This window comes from Centroberyx affinis, unplaced genomic scaffold (genome assembly GCF_046629955.1).
Source record: "Centroberyx affinis isolate AG114_WGS23_722 - 3 ecotype Tasmania unplaced genomic scaffold, CSIRO-AGI_Caff_v1 ptg003262l_1, whole genome shotgun sequence".
Classification (NCBI taxonomy): Eukaryota; Metazoa; Chordata; class Actinopteri; order Beryciformes; family Berycidae; genus Centroberyx; species Centroberyx affinis.
The window spans coordinates 33,727-54,260 of NW_027281285.1; the positions used below are offsets into that span (position 1 = coordinate 33,727).

A 20,534-nucleotide genomic window follows, 5' to 3' on the forward strand; every position below is an offset into this window, starting at 1 on the left:
ATGTATTTGAACAAAAGATGCCACTCATTTTATCCAAAACAACAACTGTAAGAATGGGAGTGCTACACAAAAACACAGGTTGCACATAGACTATGCAGTAAGAATAGCACCAGAGGAGAGACAAGTTGATATTGTGAGTGAGAGACTGACCATGTTTTCACCACTGACTTATAATAAAGGTTTTAATTGACAAACATGATGATGGTATAGTAAAAGCCTGCATTAACTGTTCATTACCAGCAGGTGGTAGTAAAGTCAAGGCTAAGCCAATACTTAATCAAACTAGTGTTATTTCCTATTAAACAAGAAGCTCAATACTTGCATTAATACTTCCAAAGCATAATAGAAAGGTTATGTTATAAGTAAGGAACAGAGGACCCTAGAATAGATAGGAATAGATGAGAAACTAGAGAGAAACATAAATGGATGTTCGTTGTTAAATCTTTTCATTGTACTAACTGTTAAATGAAATATAAAAATTAAACACATTTTTCTGGGGAACCCATAAGAATTTGAAAAAAAACCCAGTATTGATTGTTTCATACAACATTTTATTTCTTTGGTATCACTTTATCTTCACACTAGTTACATATAAACATGTTTTACAATGGTCATATTCCACAAGAAGTTTCCAATATTTGGCAAGCAGGACTTTGGCGACACAAAGACACAGTAGAAACTCAGTTTTGAACCCGTCTTAATCTCAATTACTAGGTGCTCGGGACAGAGCACCTATATAAGAGCTGGGATGTGTATGTTTGTCAGTGCTGGAGGAGTGTGTGGGTGTGTCTGTCAGAATGTATGCACAGATTTCACCCCAATGAGACGCTAGATGGCGTTGACATTGGACGTGCGAGCATGTGTGTATTTACTGTTGCTCTATTCCACTCAGTAATGCATTGCATACCTCCTGAGCACCTAAAAAGTGCTAGTGCACTTGTGGGGGCACTTGTGGATGTTTAGCACTGACTGTTACTCCAACTTCAATTTTAAGAAGACAAACTTGATCAAATTGGACACATTTTCATAGACAATTCCTACTGAACTGCAGCCTTGCTACTGGATGCCTACCAAGCCCATAGAAGACTACAGCAGGTCTATAACATCTATACATTCACCTATATTACATCAACAAAGTGCGGACAAAAGTGCATATGTACAGAGTGCTAGAGAGGACCAGAAAACATGATAATCTTTGCAAAGGATCACAGACGAGTTAAAAGGCACAGCAAACTGGCAGATGGGCAGATAAGTCGAGGCACTATTGGGGAATTGCTCGCAGATTTGGTCAAAGACAAGATGTAATACAGTACTTTCTGCCAGGGAAGTACCAGTGTGGAGACGTTTACAGCAACTCAACCTGCACATACACTATTTTCCTCAGAGGGGCGCTGTTGCAACAAATCCCAATATTCTGAACGGCTACCAGTCAGTGACAGCCTTTACTTTTAAATGTGCTGTATGGCTGCTAGGAGTGATCAAGTAGCAGAATGTTGGTCTTTTAAGTCTCAGGCACCCCACAAAGGTATAGCAAGCTGGTACTCAGCTATAGTGTTTCCGACTGTGGACGACTGTAGGATTGTCTGTCAGTACCTGCGGTGGTCACATCTCAAAGTGGCGGTACATGCTTTCCACGTAGCTCAGGACCCTTTGCCAGTCGGGACCCCCTGCTCTCAGCATCTCCTCTACCGTCTGTAGAACAAAGATTTCAACCAAATTTAAAGGCTTAATACAGCCAAATCAACCTCATGACTGTCACAAAGATATGTGTAAAAGGATTTGTTCAGCTTGTGGTTTTCTTACCAGTGATTGTGCAATCCCAACGTTCTCTCCCGTTTTGAAAGCCAGACTGAGATTCTCCCTCTGCACAGAAAAGAACAATTCATAGGTTTGACAGCATAAATCATTTTGGCCCTCTCCATTGCACAGTGCAATTTCCGCTTGGCTCCTACCTTGCTCTCTGGGCTGAGGGTGCAGTAAGGGATGTGCGAGGGAAGGTAGGTGTGGTAGACTGCACAGAACGCCAGACCATCGGCCCAGCTGCTGCTGAAGTTGGTAATGTCAATGTTCTGCATGGAGAGGGAGAAGAGAAAAGAAAATCTGATGTCTCCTGTTGTTAGCATTTGAAACACATAACACATTAAGTTTCGATTCGTCACTTTCTGTGCGTGGAGAAAATATCCCGCCGGTCACCATACCTGATTCAGGCTCATAAGACTAGGCCTAGTGCAGCTTTAAGAAACACAAACACACATAAAATCACATCCAGTTTTACCTTGTAGCCTTGAGTTCGGCTCTGACACCAGCGCAGCAGCGAGTTCCTCTTGGAGCCTCCATGGCGACGCAGCAGCAGGTTGAAACCATCCTGCGACCTGACAGCAAGAGCAACACACAACCTGCTGAGGCCCTCATCTTTAATAAAGTGATAGCTTATCTTAACCAGCAATAAGAGATTAGGTTTAAACACTGAGCAAGAGCTGGACATCTTTGTTGGACTTTCATAAGACAAAGACTTAGAAAAGTCTTTGTCATCATCAAGTGAGTTGTGAAACTGAATTACAAAATAGCTGCCATATAGCTGAGTCAAAACAACAACAACAAAAAAACACTTTGTGGCCCCAGTATTGAGCTTTATGAGTTCAACAGACACATGTACTTGGGTCGATATGAGTAATCAGATTTACAGCTACAGGATGTAACAATTAAGTTGGTCTCTAGGACACTGTGGTCTGTGTGTGTGTGTGTGTGTTTGTGTGTGTGTATGTGTGTGGACTCACTTGGTGGGAGGCAGCTCAGTGAGGGAAGAGTTATACTTGTTTAGAGACTCCTCTCGTTTCCCTACAACGACATAAAAACAGACTGTATAATCCACCAGCAACTCATAATCATGAACCAGTTGATTAAAAGCCAACCACACAGATGCAACTCACATATATAAGCATGCATGTACACACACACACACACACACTTTGACTGACTCTGATGAAGACGCACTTGGCGTCAAAACATTAGTCCCGCAATAAAGTTTGTTGCCTTTAATCCGTGTGCTCCAGTATACTTTGGACCATATCTCTGAAGTCCCTCCTGACACACACACCTGTGTCAGTGCTTGACTTGCTGTCTTGCCAATCCAGACTTCTTCGCCCTCTGAGTTGACCAAAGTTCTTGAAAAGAAACAAAATTCACAAATCATAAATACTAATCATTTAGCATATTATATTAATATACTATATTATACAAGTAAGTGCAATAAAACACTCCTTTTCTGACTAATGCAATAACGACCCCTGCAGGAAACAAAACACTAATGAAGGATAATCTTCATAGACCCCCGAGAGTCAAAATGTCTCACCTTGTTGGTAGATGCAGCTGTTATGGCAGTGTTGGACTGGGAGGTCCCATTCTGCACGGTGGGGGAGTCCGAGGAGACGGGTAGTCTGGAGAGGCTTCTGTACCATTAAGAACACACACACACACACACACACACACACACACACACACACACACACACACACACACACACACACACACATAGATAATCAAGAGTACAGGCCTGAGCAGCCAAACCAACTATTTTTGATAGCATTTTTTCTCGACCGTTATTCCATTTCAGCTCCAGTGGTAAATAAAACGATTCTAACAAAATCCCTGTCCTCAAGAGGCCCTGTGAGGTGAGGAGCGAATGAAGCACATTCAACACAAACCACAAACACAGTCCTGACCAAATTTGGTTATTGTTATCCATTTTCGATTGCCAAAGAGAAAAACAAATGTGCACAACACTAAAGGGATTTATTATGTGTTACTTTGAAATATCTGACTGTCTGAACATGTTCAATTGCCAACCGTACAAAATGATATCAGTACTCTACCATTACTCTAACCGTTGGGTCATAACGCATAATTTAGTAACATGCCACAGTAATGCTTTATGTCCGGATCATTCACAGAAAAGCACACAGGCGAGGCAAATGAGTTTTGAGCTACACAGTGTGTCCAGTACTGTGACGTCTGTTTCCTTGGATTTTCTGTTGATGCAGTTTGAGTTTCTGTAGGTGGCGCTCTCTTCTTTGTCTGTTCAGCCATGATGGCTCAATTTTCTCAGAACAGCAAATGTAAAAGCTTTCATAAACTGGGTATAGTTTGAATAACTATCGTGAGCAGATATTTATTTAGATATTTATTAATATGAAAACTTTAAACCTTCTTCATCTCACCTTGACCTCTCCGTGGTTACCGTCCTCCGGGTCTCATTGGCCCGAGCCTCCTCTCCGCTCCGATCCTCATTGGTCACATTCCTCAGGTACCGCTTGGCCACGCCCTTAGAGTCTGTTCTAGCCTCCTCAGTGACAACGCTCTTGACTCCTTCATCCTGACTCCCTATTTCCGTCCCCTCTCGTCCCAACCTGTACACCCCCCTCTCCCTGCCCCTCTGGCTTCCCTCTTGGCCGTCGGCGTTGTTGGTTTCGGCGGCGGGCCTCTCCGGTGCCTGGGCCTCGCTCTTCGCCTGAGCCTGGGCGAGAGCGGCCAGCCTCAGCCTGCTCTCCCTCAGCTCGCCCCTCAGGGTGACCACCTGCACGTCGGCCTCCTTCTGCCTCTGCTGGGCGGCGGCCAGCTCCCTCTCCACGTCCTTGTGGGCCGTCCGGAGCACCGTCAGCTCCTCCTCCGCCTCGGCTCTCAGGCGGTCCGCCACCGCCACCGCCACCTGCAGGTCGGCCTGGAACTGCAGCCACTCGCCGCGCTCCGTCTGCGAGGGAAACAGCGGCTTCGGTGACATGCAGAACACTTCATCATTTTGAATGAATTCCTTCTGAACAAGGATGCCAAATGAATAAATAAAGGGATCTGATAAGGTGTGTTTACACGCAGCGAAGCATGTAATCAGAATAAATGTTGGGAATAGTATTTTAGACTTTCCAGAAAACTCCTTGATGTCAAGTGGAAGACGATATACAGAAAGAATATTATGTATTCAAACCAAAGTGGTTGATTTAAGAGTTTATATGGCTTTTAACATTCCCAGAATGAATTATTAAAACTTTATACCACCAAATTAAATTGAATTTAATACAGCCAGATCAACCTATCATACCGATTATTTATGGAATATTAGGCTCCATGTAAACTGTATTGTAAACTGTATTTTTTGGTAGTTCATCTCTAAACACCTCTCAATATTACCAAACATTTAGCTCAGAAGGACCCTTCAGTTTACAGATGTGCAGCTGCAGCACTTTGTCGACTTTCCAAAACACATCACAGTGTTAAGAGGTGCAGTAAGAGATAAGGAACAAAAATCATCTTAGTGCAAAAATATTCTTTTGGAAACATGGGTCCAAATCTATAATCCACGCAGCTTTTCTTTTCACATATCACATTTTCACAGCAGTGTGAAGGTGTTATTTTATGTACACAAGCAAACAATGCTGCGATCCTTAGACAAGCATATTCTACTGCAAATGGTTTTCTGTGGCAAATAACTTCATGAAGAGGACAGAAAGGATGATATCTGGCAATCTTACACCCCAATTATATGCGACTGCCAAAAACAAACATAGCTGAACCCTCAACAGACACTGACAACAATCAAATGAATGATCAAATATCCATTTGACCCTCATTAGGAAACTAAAAGTTGGACTGAATGAGCGGCAAGCCTCGGCAAGTAGAGAGGAGTGGAGCTGGCAAGTCAAGTCTAATGAGCCGCAACCGAGTCCTGTGCCAAAAGGTTTTGCTCTGTGTCTTCTATTCAGGTCATCATCTAAAAATCAGATAAACAAGAATGCACATTCACTTGCTCAATTTCATAATAACCACACACACACACACACACACACACACACACACACACATAAAGGGCCGCTCACAAGTTTGAACACGGGCAGGAAAATAGACTTGGGCAACGTTTCGCGAGCGAGGCCAAGGATGGATATCATGCAACTGGTTCCCAAGTCGCCAACACTGTGTGTGGCTCCATCTCAACAGCCTTAAGTGTTTTCCTCATTGTCCCCTGTTACCGATTAGAGCTGACCGGGGTGGCCTGCATCGGCTACATGAAAACCCTATTCTGAAGAGGATTCGGTTTCATATCTGTGAAGATGAGCGATTAAGAGGGGGAAAGGTTCCAGTTAAGATGCATTCCTTCAGACTATCCTCGCCTTGGACATGCACAAACACTGCCCCTGTGGATATGGTACACAGACATCAAAAGAGGCACAAACCGAGCCAAGAGGTAAACGATACCAGACCATTTAAAAAAAAAAAAGTTTAGCAACCATCTACATAAAAGGAGAGAGGGGAATGAGAAAGAGAGAGAAGGGAAAGGAGAGAGGGAGGACAATAAAAGCATGCACAGACGTATACTGTGGGCCAGAGCATACTGAGAGTTTGTGTGTGTGTGTGTGTGTTGCAATGTAACCCGCAGAGAAATGAGGGAGTGCAGAGGAGAGGAGGGGTTGGGAGGGCTAGTAATTAGATGAAGAATGGATTGAGAGGTGGAGGGGAGGAGGAGGAGGAGGAGGAGGAGGGATCCGAGCCAAGTCCGTTCCTCATCTGACCAGCGACTCGAGACCACAGCTGGGCCCGATTATATTGGACTGGCTCACACACACACACACACACACACACACACACACATACACACACACCGCATGTACAGACACATATCATATTCCCTTCCTCCCTCCCTCTCCCTCTCTCTCTCTCTCTCTCTCTCTCTCCCACACACACGTCCCCTATTCTTTCACCTCACCGCCAAACCACACTGTTAAGTTCTCTCACACACATCCAGAGTTTCACAATACGCTGGAACACACTTTCCCGGGCCAAACGCGTCAAATGGTGACTGCCATGTCAGATAGTAGTCCATATTTGGAGAGGTTCTATATTAAGACGTCCCGAACACACACTTAGCCGTGAAGGATCCTGTCGTCACACACCACTCGTTATCTGGATGTGGACACTCCAACTAGAGCGCGTCTGCTAAAGGAAACAGGAAGGGGCGCTCCTCATTCACACTGAGATAAGGGTGGCGATTCTGTGTGTGTGTGTGTGCCTCAAGACTACACACACACATACACACACAAATCCCTGAAGAGCTGACCTAGTGCCCCACTGCAGGCCCAGATGTGGACTCCAGCCTTCACTAGTGCGCACACACACACACACACACACAAACGTGGACAGAAGTGTGAACGCACACACACACACTTGTCCGTGCTCCAAATGCATCTGATTTCCTGACAATTCCTGGAAAGACGCCAGCACACACTGGGAGATTGTGTGTGTATATGTGTCTGTGTGTGTGTGTGTCTGTGTGTGTGTGTGAGTTCCAACCATCTGTCCCTGTGTCTGACTTCACCTCCACACCCCGTCTTCCTAACACATACTTAGGGAAACATCCAAACTCTGTCATGGGCCCTCTCTCCAGCTTTCCACAGTCTGTGGCGTGTGTTCCAAAAATGGTTGAATACACTCTTACACCTATTAAGAGACGTTTCATTCCCTCTACAGCAGTCTCTCACACACACACACACACACACACACACACACACAAAATGGCCCTAATTCCCCCCTGCTGCCACATGAAACCGACTTGGAAAAGCCCAACACAAGCTGCATGTCTAAATGTCCACACACATCAAAGAGAGGATCCCCAGTCGCTGCCATTTAATCTGCACTGCAAATTTGGCACAGCACGCATGCACACACACACACACACACACACACACACACACACGCACGCACACACACTAAATCTTCATTGTACATGTAAACTTATTCAGCCGCTGTGGCCTCCAGATACAGGGCTTTTTGAGGCCGGGTTGCTGGAGCAGCCTAGCGAGCAGAAGCAAGGCAGAGGGAGGCTGAAGATCATTCTTGGAAATCTCCGGCAGCGTCCACCTGGAACCGATCCCGAAGCGCGGGGCTCCTAAATCTCCGGGAGGGAACCGAATCCGACCAGCCGCCCACACGCGCACACACCCACGGCCCGGCCATGAATGTACATGCAGTGTTTTCATTTTTGTCGGTGGAGACAATTGAGGGACCGGTGCCGGACATAAGCACAAACAGATGGCGGCCTACGTTGGATAACATGCTGCGGAAGGGATAATACTGTATCTTTCAGCATTCAAATTTGACTAATGCAGACAATGCATAGTGGCTACTGGGTGGACAGATGGGCTGATGGGAAGACGAGAGAGGAGAGTGTGGGAAGATAGATAAGGAGGCATAGGGAGAGGTTAAGATGACAGTCACTGGAAGAGTTCAGGGATGAGAGAAAATGTTAACAGGTAAAAAGAAATGGGAGATTAGATCTGTACAAAAAAAAAAGGGGTTGAGCAACTTTGCGTCAGACGAAAAGATAAATGAAAGTGTAAGAATGGACCAGGAAGGGAGGAGGAGGGGAGGAGGTAGATAGAGAGAGGAGAGGAGGGGAGGGATGAGAGAGAGAGAGAAGGGCATAGGAGCAAAAGTTGTGAGGTCATTGTTTTGAGTTCCTGCGCTCGGGGAGGAGCGGTCAGCTCTCAGACGGAGAGGGAAAGAGAGAGAGAGAGAGAGAGGGAGAATGAAAGAAAAAGACAGAGAGGCACAGGGAGAGGGGGAGGCTCCCATACAAAGCTAAACCCGAATGCTCAAGCCAAGACTCTCAATGCATCTGTGGGTGTGTGTTTGTGTGTCTTCTGTCTCTCACACACACACACACACACACACACATACACACATACACGGCCAGTCAGTCGTAGCAAGCTGGACCCCCCCCCCCCCCCCTCCACCTCCCTCTCACCACAACCCGCCTCACACCGCAAAACAAAACAAGTTTTGTCTCCTGAACAACCGAATGTGAACCCCCTCCACCGCAAACCCCCCCCCCCAACCCCTTCCCGGCCCTCCACAAAAGGCTCCCAGGACGGCGGAGCAGACTGGAGAGAGGGTTCATAAAGTCCAGCTTTAGCTAGCTTATATTGCCCTACCGAGGGCCCGCGTAAACACAGTGTTGGATTGCACTGGATTTCAAATACAGGGCTACCCGCTTCATATAAACCGAGACCTCTTTAAGGTTTCGCTGGAATACCCAAGGCTTGTATTCCCAGCCACTCATAGGGATGTGGGAAAGTGGGGAAGAGAGAGGAAGGAAAGAAAGGAGAGATGGGGGATAGGATAGCGAGGGGAGAGAGAAGGGGAGGTGAAAACCAGGAGGTGTGAAGGGAAGGAGAGAAGGGGGAGATGGACGTGAGGTAAGAGCTTAATGCAATTAGTCATTAAAGTGATTTGGATTGTGAAACACTGAAAAATAAAGCAGAATTTGAAGGGTGAGGGGAAGACACAGAGGGAAGAAAAGATTGGAGGGAGTGACAGTGAGAGAGGGAAGACATGGGTCACAGTCCAGCTGTTGTAATCTGTGGCAGATCTGGAGGAAGCTGGGAGCCTCTGGCTACAATCCTCATAAGGGCGGGTCAGGAACTGGAACGCACGACTCACAGGAAATTACCAGAGAAGCACCATCCTCATAAGAGCACGGAACGCCTGAGCCATCGCACTGCGTAACGCTTGGAGAATTCTGATTCTTATTGGTTTCATAAAATTTGGGTTCAGACATAAAACGGGTGTGGGGGCCAGAAAATGTGTCAGTCCAACATGACTGGTGGGTCCCCACTTGAAAAGAGTCTTACGCTATAATGTGCCTGTGTTCCAGGAAGAGAGAATAAACTTCTATTTTGGGTTTAAACAATTTTGGGAACTCCTGTTGTATTAGTGTCTTTGTTTCTTACTTTTCTCCACAGTCCTTATTTTTAATTTATAACAATGAAGGGTACAGGTGTCCTGCTAACATTCAGGAATTACGATCTCCTTTTGTAAAGGCACCACAACCATATATGATGGTCTTTGATACACTTTAGGAATATGAATTATGTCTGCTTTCCTCTTTGGAAGCACAAGGAAACACTCAGGGTCAGAAAGACGATCTAAAAAGACTTTCCTCTCCTGGGCCTCTCAGGAGGAGCAGAGGACAGGAAGACCTCCATTACCAGGGCCGCAGCTCCCAGGGGGGCCGAGCAGGGCCCTTTCCCACTCTTTGGGGGGGGGGGGGGTGCGCTTTGTCGTTATCTCCTGGATGAGAGGTCACAAGCACCACGCTGACCTGTGTGTCGGGGGAGTGCGCGTCTTCCTGTTTACAATTCTATACTTATCCACTGAAGTCCTTCCAATGCGTTTCCAAAATAGTGACTAGGACTAAAGACAGGAAAAAGGTGCCTAAGAGTAGGAAATGCACATAATTGGACCACTTCAACCTGCATAGTAATTCTCACAACAACTACAATCGTCAGAAGATTCACCGTGCAGCCAAGAATAAGAGAAGACAACAGAGGCCTGGATGCATTTAAAACAAATAATAAATTCCAGCACATCTCACCTGCAGCGTACTCCTCAAACTCTTCACTTCTGTCAGTAGATGCTTCAGTATTTCTGAGGGAAGGATACAGAAATGTCAGAAGGCATCACATGCATATCAAACACAAAAAAAATGTCAAGGAAATGGATTTGCCCTTCTCCGAATATGGAAATGTTAGGTCCACAATGATGTGAAATGTAAAGTCGCACCAGTCAGACATGGTTTTTGTATACCTGAATATAAAGGGCGAAAAGCATGTAGAGGACAGCAATATGACTCTTACCTGTTGTGGTCATGGTCCCATCCTGACTGGCGGTGACACCCAGTGTTGTCCTACACTCCTCCAGCAGCTTCTCCACCTCCTCCCCCCTGGCGGCCTCGTGGCCCGGCAGCGGGGACTGACTCAGCCCGCTGTCCCTCTCCCTCCAGCTCGGCCCGGAAGAAGAAGAGCTGGCCACGGGCGACGCGCTACCCACGGATGAGGAGGGGCTCTTCGCGGGGCTGACGGGCACGCTCTTCCCCTGAGAGACCGGGGTCCTCGGGGTGGAGGTCGGGGGACCCCCGTTCCGCCCCGAAGCGGCCTGTCCTTTGGGCGCTGGGTTGTACCGCACCGGGCTCAACCCAGGTCCGATCGTGGAGCTGCTCGAGCTGACGGGGGGCGTGAGCTTCCAATCGGGGGGGAGGGTGGGTGTGGTAGGGGTGGTGCTGGGCTGGGATCTCTTCCCAGTGGATGCTGGGGCTGGGGCTGGGGCTGGGGCTGGGACAGCAGGGGAAGGCTGGGGCGAGGTAGGGTGTAGGAGTTGGGGGACACTGGGCACATCACTCACTGGAGAGGTAGGAGGAGTGTGGAAAATATCCACATGGGCCCCTAGAAAAAAACAAATAATTAAAGACCCCACGAAATGGCATATTTACTTCCTGGATTTGATGCATTTCCTGTTGAAACAGGATGTTGGGGGCGGGACATAACGCAGTGAGGGATCATTCAAAAGTCTAAACCAATGGAATATGAGTCAGGGAGAGAAAGGCAATTTTATTTGATGGGATGTGTGCGGAAGGGCAGGACTGTTCAAAAATCGGATGGTTTTATTGGTTAGAAATGTATATTTACGCCTATTAGTGCAGCATGAGGTCACCATGAAAGATACTCTGTTTTCCTGGAAGTAAAAGTAATGGGGACTTTAAATAAGAATGAAATAAGACAGCAAAGCACGTGTTTATTGTGTGCAAGTGTGAGAGAGACAGCAAAAGAGACTGACTGGCCGACTGGCATACCGAAAGACTGGGGAAAACTGGAGGCAGAAAAAAAACAATATTAAAAGAATGTAGTCTAGTGGTCACTAGTCTGGCATGTTGACATTGCAATAGCATACAGTAAGATGACCAGACCAGTTCCCACTGACATCCAGGCCGTCATTGTGGAGGATGAACGGTCTCATACTTGTCTGAGAACAGACATTCCTCTTGGACGGCTCATCTATAATGTGTCACCGCTACACTCATTCTCTAAATTCATGGACACACACACATACCGGGAGACCAGTGTTTTCCCATACATAGACTTATTTGTGGTGGTCCGCCGCGAATAGATTTCCAAAACTGACACAAGTCCTTCCTACTGTTTGACTCAGCGCCGCTTGCCCACAAATACCTTAAGAACCTATGGGAAAACACTGGGGACCATCTCTCCCTCATTCTAGTCCTCCTTCTCCTTGTTTGGACAATAGCCTCACTGAGCGTGTTTTCAAATATGACACAGAAATAGTAAAATCTGCAAAGTTATGCACCACCTACTGCAAGGCCATGTCATAGGGAAAGAATGGCAGGATTGTCTTATAACTTTCTCATGCCACCCCTGTCTTTTGTTTCCTCATTCCAGGCCTTAATGTGCTCGTCCAGCCGTGTGTATCAGTGGCACACTGACTGAACGAGAGAAAGCATGTGTGTGTGTGTGTGTGTGTGTTGAGGTGTGTGTGTGTTGTGCGTGCAAGTCAGACAGCATTAGGCTTCCCATGATTAATCCGTTGCCCTTGTGCTGAGCCGGGGAATTCTGCCGATTCATCACAGCTGGCCCGGCGGGGCCAGAACGAATCACACGGGGACGCGAGGAGAATGACCGCTCACTGAGCAACACACAGCAGAGCAGCCAAGATTCCTGCTGCCGCTCAACACACACACACACACACACACACACACACACACACACAATCTTTCCGCCCGGTACTCCTTTTGTTGTTTTCAATCTCTTTAATACCCCCCCCTCCCTCCATCTTCCCCTCTCTTTCTTATTCTCTCTCTCTGTCTCTCTCTCTCTCTCTCGCTCTCTGAGGAGCAGTTGAAATATGTATTGGAGCCTCGGGGCGTGCTGGCTTTGTTCTCAAGAGATGAAGCCAATACAGACTACTAGGTGTGTGTGTGTGTGTGTGTGTGTGTGCGTGCCGTGCCAAATATTTGAAATTCGTTTCAGTATGCAGAGACACACCAAAGGAGATTCAAGGAAAGTGATTTGACCAGGGCGAGCGAGGGGGAATAGTGAAAGTAGAACTGCAGGCTGCTAAGTTGTGGTTGTGTGTGTGTGTGTGTGTGTGTGTTGACCTACCTGTGGGTCCATGGCCGTCCTTGCTGGAGAAGTTGCCCATACTGCAGTGAGGGAGGGTCAGGGCACTGATGCGGCCCTGCAGGTGTTAGCTGCTTTTTCTCTCAGTCTAGACAGGGCAGGCACTGGGGAGGTGACCTACACACACACACACACACACACACCAGCAGGTCCGATAAGATGATGGATGGTGGAGTCACATCACACACTTATGCAATTACAGTACAAAGGCCCTACAAATGTAGTAGTCAGAGAGTTACTACAAGTCTGACCAACACCACTGGATTGAGCAAGACAATGATTCCCTTGAAGTGATGAGAACTACTTCCCAGACAGATGGAAGTACACAAGCATCCGCTGCGGTGAAGTCATGCTTGGGCCTATTTGAATGCTCATTTGGATGGAGCAAATGAAAATGCGGGTGTTTACATAACCCGGCTAAATCTCAGGGACGAGAGCAGTGCAGCTGGCAACCAGTGAGCACATGTGAGCAGTGTTTATACGGCAATACTGAGCGTCAAACAAACTTATTTGCATAGCATATCATAGGTTTAGGCGCATCTGAACGCGCGTGAACTGCACACCAAGAGGAATGCGCCCAAAACCAAACCAAACCCTGGCATTTCAAATCCATCGCCCTCTCATTGATTTCATTAGTTGACTAGCCCAGTGTGTATGTTCCTCCCCCTCGAAACAACAAAATGCGTTCAAGTTGGCAAAGCTAGTTTTAGCTAATATCATGATAAAGCAAATAACATCATTTGTCGTAACGCCACAGACATGAACGCGCAGTCAAAACTTTCACGCACGAGGTGAATGAAGTTTGTATCCAAAACTGTACAAAGATAGCGTTCATGTGGAAAGTGACTGAACTTTCCCCGCAATAAGTTCAAACCCAAGCTTCTGGTTTTGCGAACGATAAAAAGAGGATACAAACCGTTGAATGCGGACAAAAAACTGCTAAATCCTTTTGTTCAGTTGGGTGAAAGTCCTCTATAGTCCTCCGCACCTTCCTTCCTCCAGCGCCGCTCCACCAAGCCGCACTGCCTTGGTCTGTCTTCAGTGAGGAGGAGAACGGGACACAGAGCAAGACAGCTGCATTTCCTCTAAACACTGTGTTATTCCAGGCTGTGTTTTACATCTGGAAACATCTTAAAAGATAGATACGCGTTGCTTTTAATCCACACAACAACGCAAAAAGGCAAAATCAGTGAACATTGATGTCTGATGGCACCTAACCTCTGGATCATGTGTCCACTGGAGGGCATAGTTAGGCTATATTATGAAATACCTGTTGCCTCTGGGTGGTGGTGGCCCTCTTCTACCTCAATCCTTCACCTAGGCTATATCGCTTCAGTTATTACAAGGCACACTGGCTGGTGACCCACCGACCTGCAGTACCAGACAGGCGGAAAATGTCTATTCCTCCAACTAATTCCACTTAGTAAATTTAAACAATTTAAATCCCTAATTTTTGGCTACTTGATCCCACAGATTATTTGAAGACACTTGAAGGAGATGACAGTTTTACTGCTACATCTGCATGCTCATTGTTCTGAATGCTTGCCTGTCAAGGGCTATAAACTAGGGTGGTAGTTTCATGATAATAAATTTAACGACTTGGTTAATTTCTCCATAGCATTATTGCGCCTCGTTGGGATTTATGGCATTATAAAACCTGTTAGTCTAAACTCTCAAGTGTATCCAAAAAACTAATGGCAAAATGTCACTAAATTATGTCTGTAGTGTCACTATGGTTAAACCTATTCTAACTAAAATCTGAGGATTTAACCAAGACTTAGTGGGTCTATCAGTGGGTCAAGTCTAGTTCATTGTTGTCTTGGGTCTTGAAAGTTGATTATCTTCCTGGATCTGCTGAGGTTCTGGGTCATGATTATTTTTAATAGACAGGTCTTGCGTGTGGGAAGGAAGGTTGCTGGTCTTCTCAGGTCAGGCAGAGATTTTTGGAGCCCTGCAAACCTCTAATATGGACCACCAATCACAACACTGCTGCTTCTGAATTGTGTTTTTAATCCAGATCTTCACTTCAAAGTCAAGAGCCCAAAACAGCATTAGGTAACAGTGTGGATATGTCTCCACTCCACTTGTGTGTGTAGATTACTATTATGTTGTCCATATCCTTCCTATCAATCATTCTAATATTATGATGGCTATGATGTAGCCGTGTTAAGCAGGCAGCTCTCCTATCTGAATGAGGTTTTCGGGATTGTAGTTTTCTACAGTGTAATTAATTTCTCCAAGTGTAATTATGAGATTATGAAGCCTAATGGCAATGATGACCCCATATGTTATTCCAGTGAGCTAACTGCAGCTTCAGGTATCTAAAGTCTAAAATCTACACATGGCTGGATAATTCAACTGTTATTGGGTGGTAAAATCAATAAGTTTCAACTCTAAAAGCTAAATACAGCAAAACAGCATAAATTTAACTTTGACTTGAAAAATTTATTGATTTTCTATGTACAAATAGAGCAACTTAAAAACACGTAAAACACTGAAAAAAATAAATAAAATCTCTTTGATTTCACACATTTGTACAAAAATAATCTGACCCAAAGGTATGACTAAAGTGCAACAGTAGAACAGCAACTTTGCCAAATTCTTTTATTTAATAAATCTCCTTCAACATATTTTCATTAAATATTAATTATGCGTTGCTAACAGAGCAAATCTTTCTTTCCATGAGCAGAGTTGACGTTGAGCGATAGCAGAACTTCACAGTTGCACTGATGTAAAACCCACAGCAAGCTATGCTGTCAAATGTTTCCCTGTGTTTTATTCCAACACCCAATTCTTAAAACTAAACATGTTTTCACATATTCTTTTCCATCATTGTACTGTCTTGGCAGGTCTCTCTCATAAACTGTACAATGCAGTGAGTGAAGCAGGGCAGAGTGTGGTGCAGTGGGGGGACTAGCTCTCCCTTACTCTCTGATTGAGATCAATAGGTTTTCACAGTGCGCTGTGCCCACTGTGTACCACTGCAGCATAGAGAGAATCCATCAAAACCAGTCAGGTGCATTACACAACCTCCAAACCCTATCCACATTGATTCCAGACTCAGGGGTTTGTAATGCCTGAATGTGACTGTGCAATGCAGTTTGGTGCCAGCATGATGAACACTTCACAGTGAAGTTGGGGCAGCATTTCTCCGACATCTTCAGTTTCAGACTCAAATTTAATTTGCACAAGTGAAGACCATGTTGATTCATACATGTATGTGGATCTCAGTTGTTCTCAGGAAAGAAAGCACAACTCTAAAAAGCCCCAATAGCTTAGCCTGTCTTTTTCCCTCAGCCATGCCATTTTATGAAGTCCATGGTGAACACCGCGCTGCTGCTTTGAGCCCATCACAACCCCATTACCAGATTGTTTATGGGTGTCAGTCTCTGTCTCTGTCCAGAGTAAGGTGACCAATTGTTCAGTCTCATGCCAGTTGGAACCATTAGCACCTCCGCTGAGTGGATTAGGACCATTTTGTTGGTGACCTACAGAGCGAGCATTCAGGAGAGCCACTATTGGGGCGCTAAAAACTCCCAACCTGCCACAACTAGCTGCTGCTCCAATTTGGCAGACACACTAGGATGGCTCTCCAGCAATGAAAAAATGGATTACAAGGTCTGTCTGACCTCAACACCCAACTTTCTCACCATCCTCCTTTTCACAGCCGTCCAAAACACTACCGCCTCCTGTCCCTTGGTCAAGGAGAAATAATATGCTCCCTTTCATGGCTTGGCTACTGTCATCTGTCTCACCATCATGTCTGGAAATAAAAACATCTGCAAGTGTTGCTCAATTCCCAGACAGCTTAACAGCAAAACAGAATTCTTATTGTAGCTTCAATAAATTTCTGTGTAACCATACTCCAACTGGAAAGCCAGCAAAGACAGTATGACCCTGCACTATCCATAAGGCACAGCACGCATTCTCAACCACACTCAGTGTCTCGCCACTTCTCAAGTCCCTACTAGATTTGAGAAGTGTAAGATTGGTGTATATACCAATTCTACACTATCCATATGTGAGAGGGACGAGTGGTGGACACTGCAGGGGGAAAGGTACAAAATCGGGATGCACAGGAACTGTTTGCCCCTCATGGGTCCTTATCCCTAATACCAGATTAGGTTTATGAGTATGTGTGCCAGCGGAGTGATTTTCCACCTGGCTTAATCCCCATTGAGGAAATTGGCTTATCCTGGAGGAATCGTCATTCTTCTGTGCCTGTCGCCATCAGTGTCTTAACTAGGTAAATTAAGATTCATAATCCAAGGAGGTGTATTTATACAGCAGTGTTGTTTACATGACTCAAGATGTTGTTTTCCAGAGGGATATGAAATATACATGCATACAGTATAGGTATGTCTTGTGCAGCACACACTGTAAATGGTTAAATGTAGCGCTTCGTAATACATAACTTTCTTCATACAACTTGAGGAACGATGAGCTTAACTCCCTGCCAGCATCCTCAAAACTGCCCAGTCGCTCTCTACCGTTCTTTTATCATTCTGACCAAACTCTTGGAAAATTGAGCTCTTCGGAAAGGGGAAGCACTGTACATTGGCTCAGCCACAAAGCCAACCTGTGTCTTCCCTTATACTGTGTCTGATTGACAGCTGATCCCAGGCTACGCCAGCAAATGCCAGGGGCTGGTTGATGGACGGCACCTGGTCCTCCTCCGTGGAAATCAATTGAAGTCGTGGGCCAGGGATGAGCTGCTCAAGCACTTACACATGGTTGGGGAGGGAGGGGGGAGGGGGGAGGGGGGTGTACAGCAGAGGGGGTTGCCAACCATCTGTGTACAGAGGGACCCTGCCAATCGCCAGTCCTCTTTTATGCCAGTGCCTCACAAAGGCGCACGCAGTCTCCAAATGAAACATGTTAGCTCATTCAAGATCCACTCACTCAGCTACAGCCTTTGGGAAGTTCCAGCATCTTTAGGTATTCTTCCAGTCATTCACATTGCCTGGTGTCCGCTCAATGCAATGAAGACTCTAATATAAGCGGCTCTCATTGATATCATCTTTAATAGGCTAGAGTTGAAGGGTTGTTACACTTGTTGCACAAGCTACACAATACCACACTACTATAAGATATCACTCATCCTTCCAACACACAGGTTAGGGTCTGTTAGCCACACTTAAACATCTTCAGAGAGCATGGGCCACATTGGCTCAATGGGCCAGCATTGCTTCAATCTAAGATATGCACAAGTGTAGTTACTGGAACCCAACTTGTGAAATTGGCCAACCTGAATCCAACCTGTCGCAGGTTAATTCAGGGGAACCTTCTGGCCCACAAAGGTGGGCGGTGGGACCTCCTGGCAGGCACTGGCCCGGTGACTTATATCCAGGAAGGGCATCCTATGGGCCGCCATGGTGGCATCAGTGTGTGTGCCAGCCCACTGGAGCACACGGGCGGAGGGGCGGTGGTAGAGTGCCAGCTGCCTGGAGCTGTAGCCACACATCCCGATCCCCAGCGCCCCACACAGCATGGCCATACGAGGCATGGCCTTCTCAACCGGGGGCTTCAGAGACACGTTCTGGTAAGCCTGGGTCTGGAAGGAGAGGAAAGTCAACAGAGGAATGTGGTGAGGAAGGAATGCTTGATTTTCTTAGTTGGTACAGTATGAATGATTTGAGTATGGGAGATGAGTATTGTTTGCCAGCTAACTTGCTGGCAAACAATGGCCACAGAGTTGTGATTTGTTAATGTCCAAAGTAAATGCATGGATAGAGATCAATTTCAAACCTCAGGAGCACAGGAACACTTATGTGTGTATGTATTGCAACACTTTTCCCAAAGCGTTGTCTGCACCAACTGAGTGAGCCACAATATGCCGCCCTCACCCCTCAGCCCCCACCCTCCACCCTCCCACCCCATCTAGCCCTCCCACCAAGACCCAAGAGATTAAAAACCCATCTTCTCTCATTTACCAAATTACGGTCTGTCTCTTTGACAAACAAAAAGCCTGTCTATTTTGCGACATGGGCAATTTCCTCACTGGGCCCTTGACAATAATAAAGGGCATAGAGGAGGAAATAATAGAAACTTCATAGTTTCTAATGGGGCTGCGTCACAGCCAGTTAAGAAGCCATTCCTGTAGCTCACTCACCCAGTTACTTCCACTTACAACGCAATAGACTGTCGCAGGCTTGGATTTCTCCATTGTTTGTGATAAAAAACACCAAATAACTGACTGAGTTGTGACTGACTTCTGTGAGCTAAAACAAAAGACATCCTACAGTCAGTTACTGAAACAGCAGCCTGGACCGACCTTATATTTGTGGATAGTGTGTATATAATGTGATATCATTTCAAACTGTCATTCTGTCACAATTGGAATTGTTGAGACACTTGAGAAAAAATACGTTTGGCATTTTGGAACAAAATGGCAGCATTAGGCCTAGTGAAACAATCTGTTGCTGTGTGGCATACCTCTGTATATAAACCTGCACTTTGCAAACTCTTGCCAGGAACATTACATCAATGCGCCACTCTCAAGATCATCCAATCATTTCATCTGCCACATACTCCCCGGGGACCAATAGAGGCAAAGCATGCCAAGGACCAAGTAATCTATACTTCAAATCCAAAAGATATTGCAGAGCCTTTCTGTTTGAAAGGTCTTAAATCAAAACAAGCTGTGTAGTGCAAATAAAGTGCAATCCACTTCTGCTTCTAAGATCATGGTTGTGGGCAAGCAATTTCTAATGACTCAGCACTCCACGACCCTGCTACCTGGGAGCTCTAGTGTCACTACGCACCTGGGAGGGAAGAAACGGCACAACAAAATATAGGTGGCTCACTTACTCTGTTATCTATTCGACTATGACTACACATCTTCTGTGTATTGTTTCTTATACACCTACACTACCAGGCAAAAGTTTGTACACACCTGATTGAATGTACTATGCTTTTCATTCTCTTAAAGCCATTTTGATCTAAAGGCTTATACTTAAATGCTTGAAATTTGTTCCTTAGACAACTATAAATAGTGAAGCTGATGCCTATGTATGAATTTCTTTCTAAAGCTTTTGCCTTTCAATTAAGGCAAAGGGCGGCTACTTTAAAGAATCTAAAATATAAGATAGTTTTGATTTGTTTAACACTTTTTTGGTCACTGCATAATTCCATTTGTGTTATTTCATAGTTTTGACGTCTTTACTATTATTCTAAAATGTCACAAATTGTAAAAATAGAGAAAAATGCGTGTCCAAACGTTTGACTGGTAGTGTAAATAGAATAACAAGGGAGCAAAGAAAGAGCTATACCAGTGTCAATTCTCATTCAACATGTCACCCTGTCGTTCTATGAGATGTTCAAAATAAATGAACTTCAAAAATGTTGTGCTCACCTGCAGATATCGGATGTACCCAGGAGTCAGTCTTGGGAGTCTGAAAAACATCTTGAAGCCTTCCAGGAGGGCCGGCTTGTTAGGTCAGATAACCCTTGGTGTTCCTCTCAAGCTCCTCCTCCTGGACTCCCGGGCTGGGAACCCCGCTGACAGAGGGTCTGCCCTGG

The 20,534-nt window shown here is 45.7% G+C and overlaps 2 protein-coding genes across 3 annotated transcripts; both read right to left on the bottom strand.

Moving 5' to 3' along the window:
- Positions 1-563: 563 nt before the first annotated feature.
- On the bottom strand, positions 564-14,058 carry LOC139660253 (cytospin-A). 2 transcript variants are annotated; one of them, XM_071538351.1, is made up of 12 exons: positions 13,930-14,058; positions 12,996-13,130; positions 10,680-11,264; positions 10,418-10,470; positions 4,218-4,747; positions 3,353-3,446; positions 3,098-3,164; positions 2,778-2,838; positions 2,276-2,372; positions 1,953-2,069; positions 1,804-1,863; positions 564-1,692 (listed from the first exon to the last, which is right to left on the bottom strand). In XM_071538351.1, the coding sequence occupies exons 2-12, from the start codon at positions 13,033-13,035 to the stop codon at positions 1,603-1,605; spliced, it is 1,794 nt and encodes a 597-aa protein (XP_071394452.1). In that variant the 5' UTR covers positions 13,036-13,130; positions 13,930-14,058; the 3' UTR covers positions 564-1,602. The 2 variants fall into 2 exon arrangements, with proteins under 2 accessions (XP_071394452.1, XP_071394451.1); XM_071538350.1 differs by having other exon boundaries at positions 3,353-3,449.
- Positions 14,059-18,047: 3,989 nt separating this feature from the next.
- LOC139660243 (uncharacterized) lies at positions 18,048-20,534 on the bottom strand. The gene is made up of 2 exons (XM_071538338.1): positions 20,368-20,534; positions 18,048-18,567 (listed from the first exon to the last, which is right to left on the bottom strand). The coding sequence occupies exons 1-2, from the start codon at positions 20,416-20,418 to the stop codon at positions 18,283-18,285; spliced, it is 336 nt and encodes a 111-aa protein (XP_071394439.1). The 5' UTR covers positions 20,419-20,534; the 3' UTR covers positions 18,048-18,282.